Genomic DNA, 10,947 nt, shown 5'->3' with positions numbered 1-10,947 from the left:
CATCAGCGAATCAACGGAAGAGTCAAATGAACAAATTCTACAATTCATATTGAAAAGAACGGAACCAACAGCTATCGCGCACAGGATGCACGTGGCTAGGAACGATTTAAAAACGCGTCCAAACCGACACGGAGAACAAATTCGTTAAGTTAAGATAACCTAATAGTTGGAGGCGAACCAGCCTAAGGCTGAAAGCCTCCTAAATAAAGCTAAATTAATTAATTAATTAATAACCTAATAGTTACTTTCACATAGAAAAATATTGTTGTTTGTGAGAAACCTATAGTTATTCCAACAATAATTTGACCGTCAACTCAATCATATCTACCTAATAGATTCAACTGTTCATCTTATACTCAATTCAACTCTAACTTTGATCAATTGTAACAACCGTCAAATGTAATTTATTTATATAATTTGGTTTCAAGTGATCATCATAAATCCACATACTTTTAACTTGTGATGCGTAGAGCAGGCGATAAGATAGCTGGCTCTCACGCAGATGAACACGGTTTAAATCAAAGCTGAATGTTCTTGTTCACTTTTTTATGATGATGCAGTTGTGTTTTTGCGATCGATGAAGAAGCAAAACAAACTTCCTTAATATGTCGATAATGAAGAGCAGTTCGTTTAAAAAACATTGTAAAATTTTGCTTTCCTAACAATAATTTTCTTGAATCAACTAAAACATAGTTGTATTTTGAAGTTTGACGTTTGTTCATCTACTGAAAAATATAGTTGAGCCAACCGAGGAGCCAACTATGGACTATAGTTGTTGCCCACTATATATAGTCAAATCAACTATAGTTTCGGGTTATCTCTAAAACAATTGAACAATATAGTTATTTGACCGGAAAAATAATTGCGTCTGCTTTAATTTGTTCTCCGTGGATTGACGATCGATCGACGAAAAAAAAAGCAGCCAAGTTCCAGGAATGTGAATTAATTCGATTGTTTGTATTTGAATATTGCGGGGTTGTCAACAAACTACGTAGCATTACGTCACATTGTTGAGGAAAAACGTCCTCCTTTAGTTTTATTATCTGAAACTCATGAGCATGAGCATGAGCATGATTGACCGCCCACGGTTGCTACTCTGTTATTGCCAGATCAGCTGTAATTACACAGAGAACCAATAGACGATGCTTGGGACTAGCAATCATCCTCAATGTGTAAAAACTGGTGATCTCAAACTAGGCAATACCAGCGCCGGCCGCGCCCGAACACAGGTCAAGAAAGGAAGGGGTAGGAATGTGTTGACGTGACACTCGCTTTGATGGAAGCCGAGAACACCTCTGCACTTCCACGAGGAATCACTGGGATGTTGGGTAAAAGGGTTGGGTTGTGTTTCCAGCAGGGTTCGTTTTGGTAAACGATAAGCTGAATTGATGTCCTAACGATCATATATAACGCGAAGGAGCTTGGGATTGAACCCACGGTCTTCTGCTCAGTAAGCAAAAACGTTTGCCACTAGGCAGACGAGCTCCTTTTTAATCATCGAGTTGCTGTTATTACCATGTAGTCATGTTAACAAATAAAACGATTGATGAATCTTGAATGTGGATGAGCTTGAGATTAGACTCATGATGTTCTGCTCAGTAAGCAAAACCGGTTGTGCTAAGGCCAACGAGCCCCTCATATCACATTATAGTGTTACTCAAGTTTTTATGACTATTCAAAGTTTTACAAAATACACGATAAACAAGCGATCTAACCATACATTTTTAATATGAGAGGATCTGGGACCGCGTTTTTCTGCTCAGTAAGCAAGCCACTGCAACCGACGATCTTTGAAATCCTTATTTTTATTATCTCATATTGTAGAAACTGAAGCTATTGATCAGTATAGTATTTCGGGATATATTGTTGCTGCATGTTTATCACATTCTAGAAACACTGGCGGTGTTGCTATTTATGTCAAAGAATCAATTCAATTCATCCTTTGTACCAACGAAGCTATTGATTGCAACTGGTTCTTAGGTATTACAGTTGTACATGGCATGAGGATGGGTAATTATGGTGTTTTGTATCAATCTCCCAGTTCTAGTGACCAGCGTTTTGTTGAAGTTTTAGAGAACTGGCTCGAGAAATTCCTTGATTCTAGGGAATTAAATATATTGGCTGGTGATTTTAATTGAATTTAATTGATTTAATGTTAATTTGACGCGTATAGCTGAGTTTTTTTTAATTTAAAGCAAACGGTAAATGAGTATACGCGAATTTACAGGCACAGTAGAACCATAGAGGTATTATCTTCGGTCCCATGCTAATCGATGCACCCCTCGAAACTTAGGAAAATCCACGAACCCCTCATTTTATCTGTCAAACTTTCATAGAGAATTAAAACAAACATAGTGTAGTACTAGAATATCGACTTGGATTGGGGTACGTTGATCAATTTGCTTGAGACCAATAGGCTAGTCAAGTAGTGAGCCAATTTCAAATCGATAGTTTCGTATTGATTGTTGGTAGAACTTTAATTGACCACGTTTATTCCAACTTTGATTCCATTTGTTCAGTTACGGATACTGATTTGAAAATAATCGATCATGAAACCTAAGTGATTAATCCCTTGGACCATGTTAACGATAACGATAATTTTGTAAAATTTAAGTGCTGGAGGAAATATTCGAAACAGGCTGTTTAGAATCTTGTTGAGAGGAGCGTGGATTTTCCATTCGCGGCCGGTAACTTAGATGAATCTACAGCTGTTCTTAATAACGCTTTGAAAACGTGTAGCAATCAACTAGTTGAGCAAAAGTTTGTTTCTTTGAAAAACTCGAACAGCTGCTACGATTTGGATATTTTGCGTCTTAAACGGAAAAGGGACAAATCGTACAAAAAGTTTTGTATATCATATAATGACAATCATTGGAGTAGGTACACAATCGCGCGTAATAAGTAAATATTCACAATCGATAAAGAAAACTCGTTGTGAATATGTTCAAAATAAGATTGATCAGCATCTAAACAACTGCAAAGAGTTATGGAAATTTTTGAAATTTTTATTATAACCTAGTAATTGCAAACCGCGGTCCATAACTTTCAATGGCACATTAGAGCAGTCAGAACAAGTTATTGCATCTAAGTTTAGTGATTATTTTGTTGACAGTGATTTGAAGTTTTTCACCCAATTACATTAGATGAACTTAGAGTTATTTGTTTTTCATTAGGAAAATCATCTGGAGTAGATAATGTTAATGATAGAGTCATTCAAAATTGCTTTCATGTCATTGGCCACATCTTGCTGGAACTTATAAATTAATCATTGCAAACTGGGCATGTGCCACAAATTTGGAAGGAATCCTTAGTGGTCCCTTTTCAAAATGTTGCTGGAACGATTAAAGCCGAAGAGTTTCGTCCCATGTGAACATGTTGCACACATTAGAGAAAATTTTTGGACTTGTTGTTAAAGGCCAGCTGTTGGAGTATTAAAATAGTAATAGTTTGTTGATACCAGAACAATCGGGATATCGCGAAGGTCCTTCTTGTGAAACCGCGGTGAATTTGGTATTAGCGAAGTCGAAAAATATCTTTGAGTGTAAAAATACGATTGTTGCTGTTTTTTGGATCCTAAACGCGCTTTTGAAACAATTTCTAGGCCCTTATTGTTAAGATCAAGGAGGAGGAGGAGGAGGAGGAGGAGGAGGAGGAGGAGGAGGAGGAGGAGGAGGAGGAGGAGGAGGAGGAGGAGGAGGAGGAGGAGGAGGAGGAGGAGGAGGAGGAGGAGGAGGAGGAGGAGGAGGAGGAGGAGGAGGAGGAGGAGGAGGAGGAAGAGGAGGAGGAAGAGGAGGAGGAGGAGGAGGAGGAGGAGGAGGAGGAGGAGGAGGAGGAGGAGGAGGAGGAGAAGGAGGAGGAGGAGGAGGAGGAGGAGGATGAGGAAGAGGAGGAGGAGGAAGAGGAGAAGATGGAGCTGATGTCAAATGGATTAGCTGGATTCCCTCCCTTTTACATAGCTTGAGAGTCGAAGGAAACGTGATATTCAGTAAATATTTGATGTTACATTTACACCCAATGAATGTTACATTTACATTTACATAATTTAGAATGTTTTGTTATATCAATCAAAAATCTAAATGTATCTCATTTAAGCGTGAATGCTGTTCAGGAATAGCTTTTATCATAAGCCTCACTCATGAAATTTATATGTTATGCAAGTAGCGCAAATCAAAGTGTTGAACGCATGATACTAACGTGTGATTTTGTTTGAGTGTACGGAAAAAGACAAAATAGGAATAGGAAAATGCATTAGCTTGGAGCCGGTTTTCTTAGCTTTCCTAACACAAATTAAAGCTTATAATTCAGTTTTCACCGGTGGAGCAGCAACCGGCATTCCATCGTTAAAATCTATTTGATTCCAGAAGTTCTCATCGCTCAGTTGTCGGGACAGCTTCGGTTCGCACTTGGGGTAGTTCACCTCCAGAAAGCGTACCATATCCTTCTTGTCCATGCGCGGTATGTCATAGCTGCCGAACGTTGCCACACTGTCCCGAGCGAATTGTTCATACATTTTTACGAACCGACTGGCAACCAACAGCTCCTCTTTGGTGTACGGAACTTGCTCACGCCATTCGGTATTGAACAGTAGCAGAACATCTTCGCCGTGCGCAACGCCGTAGTTCTTCGTTGAATTGGATAGATATTCACCGATGGCGTACTTGGTTTTGTACACATCGTAGTACAAGTAAATGGGTGTGTGCACTTGCATCAACTGAGTGGAACGCACGACGCCAGCAAAGTAGAGCCGGTTGGAAATAATCTGCAATCGATAAGTGAAATAATATACACATAGCATTATCGAATGATTGCTACAACTAGAAACATGAACTCACTCTTATGAAATCGCGGAAACTGTTATCACTGAGCATTTTTCTACCCAGATATCGCTTCCTAATCGTCTGGCTTATCTCATCCCGTCGAACTTCATCGTTTCGCATTGAAGTATGGTAATCTAAAATGCTTGGTAGCAGCTTGTTCCAATTTTTGTTAATGTCGTTTAAATATTCTTGTTTGCTGATGAATTCTGCTCCTGGGTAGAGACCTTCTGCTTCGTTAACCGAAAGTAGCAAGGGAACTCGGTAGAATTTACCCGTTTGCATCAGTTTGTACGGATGGTCTGCCAGAAATGGCTTCGGGTTATTTTTAGATTGCTTCTCAATCACAACTCCAAGCGGTGAGAATGGGTTGTACAGGAAGTCGAAGAAGGGAGCCACAGCTTGCACGACATCTCGAGCCGGTTTCTGTCTCAAGCAAATCAACATATCCTTGCTGGGCTTCGTTGGACAATCGATGGTAGCTGCAATCTTTCTGGCCTTCTCTGCGGAGTTTTCTACCAAAACCCAAGGATTCAAAGCGGAGCCGCTATGACCGATACCGTTCTTAAACAGACCCCTGGACATAGGTGAGAGGTAATGCAGCTGAACACTGGCTGATCCGGCCGAGTAGCCCGAGAGCGTAATGCTCTCGGGATGTCCACCGAAATGCTCGACATTTAGGCGAACCCACTTGAGCGCCGTGACTTGATCTTTGAGACCGAAATTTCCTGGAATAACATCGTCCTCCGTGCTCAGGAATCCCAGCGGCCCCAAACGATAATTAATCGTGACCAACACCAACGGAATCTTCATCATATTATCCGGTTGATAGAAACTCTTCCCGCCGAACATGAATGCTCCACCATGGATAAAGAATATGGTCGGCAACGGTTCCGTACTGTTTAACGAAGTCGTGTAAATGTTCAAGAACAAACAGTCCTCTTCTCCCGTTGTCCTATCTTCACCTTCCTCAAAATGACTCCACTGGAGGCATTCCGATCGCTGTTCAGTGGCATCCCTTGGCTCGTCCCATCGTTCATCGTTCAGTTCCGATGCAGCTAGTCTTAGATCACCCACCGGAGCCTTGGCGTATGGTATTCCTTCGAATGCATAATACGAACCACGATTCACTCCCCTCAAGGGACCATTTCCAGTTTGAACGATTACAAGGTCATCATCACTATCAGCCAACGCATTAACGGCGGTGGCGACGACGACGACGGTAATTAAAAATCTGCTTACAAACGATCGTAACATTCTCCCGCCGGCTGCATCAACGATGTTACACGTACGCAAGTACAATAGCGACTAATCTTATCACGTACTTGCACCAGCTCACACAAGCTGTCGAAGACGAAGTGAAATCTACGATGAGATAGAGGCGGCTGAGATATTTTTTTTGTCTTACAAAAGAATGTTTATGCCTATTCTGCTATCATTATTTGCCATGCAAATAACAATTCGTCTTTCCAGGGGCGTAGCAAGACTCGGTGACACCTGGGTGGATGGTTTGGGGGTCAAGTCACTCTGCCATATTGTGCTAACACCCACAGGAGCACACTTCAAACACCTGCAAACACCTTTCCGCCGCATGATAATTAAATTTTGATGTAGAACTACGTCTTTGTCGACTATACTGGGGTGCAAATCAAAAAATATGTTAGATGAAATAGTGTTAGGTTTTGAACGCTTGTACTTTTGTCATTTATAGATGAAATAAAAATCCAAATACGACAATCGATAGGATATTTCATTACAAATCTGATGAATTATTTTTTTTCAATTGTCCATAAAAAACTTTTGAAAAATGTGCAAATGATAATTTTATCTCTGTTTTCATGAAATAAACGTTTTTAACAAACCCAGTCATCATAATCGAATACCATTTGGTTCTAAATCGTTCTGTTTAAACCTGAAAAGATATAAAACAGCACTACTATCGTGTATTTGCTCATCAGAGATTGTTGTAGGCGATCCAATCAACAAATCATCAGGAATCTGGCACGGTTAGGTTAAGCTAAGTTATGTTAAGTAGGTAGAATAACAAATTAAAATATTTAAATCAAACATTCAGGAAGAATTGTAAAACATTACAATAGTACAACAAGACATGTACAAACACCAAATCAAAAATTTCACCAAAAATGAAGAGCCCTTCTGGCTAACCTCTTGCCTTGTATTACAATTGTAAACCACGTAACAAATCACAAATAAAGAAGAATTTTACGAGGGGCGATCAACTTCATAAATCAGCTGAATTGTAAATACACACTTCGGAAAATACACAAAAAAATACGTAAATGTGTACACGATGCAACTAAAATACCCTAATAAAAATACCTCGAGCATACTTTGTTCACGAAAAATACATTTCTTAATGAATAAAACAGCAAAAAAGGTTATCTTCCATTTAATTCCACTTAAAAAATTTTGGTATCCATGACAGATACGTATTTCGACTACAATGTGCAGTCTTCATCAGTGTCATTCCCACTAAAGAACTTGCCAATTGTCAAACTGTATAGTTTTTTCTCGCTTTGACAGTTGTGTCCCTATTGGCAAATCAAAGCTGGCACTCGTGGAGAATAGAAGAACTATGAGAGTGATGGTTTCAGAATTTTCCACGGGGAGGTATACGAGTGCGATATTAAAATGCTTTTATTTTGCAAATGGAGCATTTTATTTAAATCTGGTTGCTGCTACAGTTGTAGCAAAGCTGAAATCTATGTCTACACATAAAAATCTGAAAAGAAATGATTTTTTCTATATTATATGTATATTAAGTAGTCCTTAAGTTTTCTACTAGCGTACACGCAGAGAAATGGATTGTACGTTCAACAAAATATTGGGTCAAAATCAATTAACATGTTTGTTATCTGAAGGCTAACAAATAATTTTGTTGATTTCTACCCGGTATGTTTATTGATTCTACAATCGTGATAGTTATCACCACCACTAGATATGATTGTCGTTACAACAATCTTTTTTGGTTGGGTCCACAATCATGTTTGTTAAATCAACTATAATGTTTAGTTGAACTGAAAATGGTAGGTTAACTTAATAATGTTCGGTAAAGAATTTTTTTTTGCTCACGAAGAAAAGTTCATGATTTGTTTTTTATTGAATTTTTATTGTTATTCCATATTTATATTCAAATTACATTGCTGCCTTGTCCTGAAGACAACAAATCAAGAAGACTGGCAACTCTTCCATTTTCTCATACGAACGCTATGAGACAGCCCAGACAACCAGAATGCACGTATATTCAAAGTTGTTTTCTTGATATACAAACATATATACAAACCAACAAACCGTATAGAATGCAAAGAAATGGCTTATACGTACAAAAGTGGAGGCCATATACGTGCAAATTTTAATTTAATTTTAAACGAGTAGATTTAACATCATATACGATTTAATCTGAAATAACAAATTCACTTTGAAAAGACTTACGATGTAATCCGATTTGATTTGTGATACTGTACGACTGAAAAATGAATCATCGCATATAGGTCGGAAATTTGGATTCTATACGATTTAACTTAAACATAATGCGATGCATGCCATTCTTATATGCGATTTTGACTTAAACTGTAGCAATTTACGATACTGTCTGCACATTGTTATACGACTTCTGGTTGTCTGGGAGGTACAATCACGTCATCTGCCGCTTACAGGCAAATGCTTCGAACGAATTTGATAGCAAAGATTACATCTTCAGAAGAAAGGTTTGAGCACAGACAAACAGACGTAACTCTTTGCAAAAGTTTTTCTTGAAAACATAGTATCTCAAAACATATGACCTCAGTAACGACATCTCTCGGGCTTCTCGCGGAAAACAAGCTTGCTCGCTAGCTCGCAAACAATATTGCATAAAAGTTCTATAGAATGTATAGAAACTTCAAAGTGATCCGATGCCAGCGCTGCGGCGAGTAGTTCGTGGAACTGATAATATTCAAATCAATCGTTAATTGCATGAACGAAGATACACAATGAAGAGTTACGTCTGTTTGTCTGTGGTTTGAGTATTTGCTCATTTTTCTATGCGTTGCTTCCACCTTCACTCAAGCGTAGCGCCATTGTATCTGCCGCTTGGATTCTGACAAAGTTGCCAGTCTTCTTGATTTTTTGTCTTCGCTTGTCTTGACAGAAGCTTGACATGATCGATCTTCCTTTTGCAGAGTGAGTGAGTAGATAGGTTGCAGTACACTTTTCTCGAGATACTGAGGTTTTCTCAACGTGTGCGACAGGAGCTGACGTGTGTGACAGAGTTGGAAGACCCTGAAACCAAGGTTGCAAAGACTCATTTCAGCTAAAACAATGTTTTTCTAAATTATGAAATAATTAGATGCCATGATCAAATTTTGAATTAGTAGGATACAAGAAGAGGTTGCAAAGAATGTGTTTGACATATTAAACCTGTTTATTTCACTTCATGAGAGTCACAATCAGCGATTTTTCACAAACTCACTCACTCACTCAGCGATCAGCAAATCGTTGATTGTGACTCATAGAAAGCAAAATTTACAGGTTTTATGTTTCCAACGCATACTTTGTAACCTCTTCTTGTAAGTTACAAGTAAAACATGCCATCATACCATATTTTGGTTTTATTATTCCGAAAAACATTATTTTAGCTGAAATGAGTCTTTGCAACCTTGCCTGAAACATGAAAAATAGTACCTGTTACTACGGTGAATAGAAATTGAGGGGGAATAGCAATAACAATTTTCAAGCGATGTAAGACTTAAGTAATCTGTTAACACATACCTTATTATATCGTCCATGGATAACCTTAGTACTTTCAGCTAGGAACGGCACCTGGACTAGCTCCTCGACCTCCTTCCTCTGTATAAGCTGGAGCGTAGGCAACGAGTACTTATTTGCTGATAAAAAAGCGTCGCCCATTTTTTAAATTTGTTTTTGTTTTTTTTGTGGGTTTTTTTGGAGTGATACTTACTGATGAATGCGATAATAACCTCCAAACACACGTCGAATTGCTTCAACAGTTTACCCACCTCCAGCTCTTCAGGGTCCAGTTGATCAAAAAGTACTTCCTCAAGGAATTCCTCGACAAGCGACTCCGCATCCGCTTCCGCAATTTCTGAATTCTCGTTCATTTTGCGACAAAATGGTGCCAATATTTACACTCTGCATTTTTTGTACACGCTTCGAAAAACATACTCACTATCAACAAAATAATTTGTAGATTCGAATAACATCATTGTCGGTTCTACAAAATACGTTTGTTCAAACGCTAAAATGGGATTGTTGATTTACCAAACCAGAGAGGTTGAATTCAACAAATAATTTTGTAGATCCAACTTAGCAAAATTTCTGTGCGTGTAGCATTAACCAGATTTAAATAAAATGCTCTATTTGCAAAATAAAAACATTTTAAGATTGCACTCGTATACCTCCCCGTGGAAAATATTGAAACCATCATCACTCTCATAGTTCTTCTATTCTCCACGAGTGCCAACTTCCGGCTTTTTAATGTGTGGTTATTTCAGCTGTGAATCAGTTCAGATCTGTAGATAATCGAAAAATAAGACAACTCCCGATGGAAATTTGCAAGTTGTGCAATAAAATGTACATTATTTTGATGTAAACAAATGGATTGGATGACATTTCCTCTAAAAATTGGCTAGCGCACTCTACATTGATGGTGTAAGAAAAGAGCCTATTGATTTCTTCGCCAGTCACTTCGTTTGTGGTTCTACCATCCAGGTTACAGGTTGTTTATGATATTTCAGTGCCAACATTTCAAAGGGGCGTAATTGCATTTGTAAACAATGACTTTCGTCTTCGATTTCTCGCAAATGAAAGCTCACTCATGACAATGAATGACATCAGGAGGTAGAGGAATGTTTCCTGTCCCAGCTAGCATTAGTAATTTGGAGGGGTGGGCTTTTATTTGCGAGAAATCGACGACTAAAGCCATTGTTTACAAAAGCAATTACGCCCCTTTGAAATGTTGACACTGATTTGTTTATTAGGGTCTCTTATTCTCATTCGCATTGTTTTCAAACATCAAAATGTCATGATAACCTGAGATTTGTCAATCATGTACACAGAAAATGAAACCCTAAGCTTGAGTTTAAACAACCCAAAATTAAATAAAACCATTATA

General features: G+C 38.5%; 1 protein-coding gene across 1 annotated transcript; it reads right to left on the bottom strand.

The window, feature by feature from the left end:
* Window positions 1-4,109: 4,109 nt before the first annotated feature.
* Window positions 4,110-6,102, bottom strand: LOC135709422 (venom carboxylesterase-6-like). Its single transcript, XM_065231729.1, has 2 exons — window positions 4,833-6,102; window positions 4,110-4,759 (listed from the first exon to the last, which is right to left on the bottom strand). Exons 1-2 carry the CDS (start codon window positions 6,069-6,071, stop codon window positions 4,295-4,297), a joined length of 1,704 nt encoding a protein of 567 aa, XP_065087801.1. The 5' UTR covers window positions 6,072-6,102; the 3' UTR covers window positions 4,110-4,294.
* Window positions 6,103-10,947: the final 4,845 nt, after the last annotated feature.

This window comes from Ochlerotatus camptorhynchus, unplaced genomic scaffold (assembly GCF_037179485.1).
Source record: "Ochlerotatus camptorhynchus isolate MF236.1 unplaced genomic scaffold, CSIRO-AGI_Acam_v1.1 ptg000361l, whole genome shotgun sequence".
In the NCBI taxonomy this organism is placed as follows: Eukaryota; Metazoa; Arthropoda; class Insecta; order Diptera; family Culicidae; genus Ochlerotatus; species Ochlerotatus camptorhynchus.
This window is presented reverse-complemented; position numbering and strand designations above follow the sequence as displayed.

Bases quoted from the DNA above. Each gene is read 5' to 3' on its own strand.
- LOC135709422 (XM_065231729.1), bottom strand. From the start codon at position 6,071: ATGTTACGATCGTTTGTAAGCAGATTTTTAATTACCGTCGTCGTCGTC. The intron at 4,760-4,832 runs GTGAGTTCATGT...TATCGATTGCAG, and splicing joins GTTTCCGCGATTTCATAAGA to ATTATTTCCAACCGGCTCTA.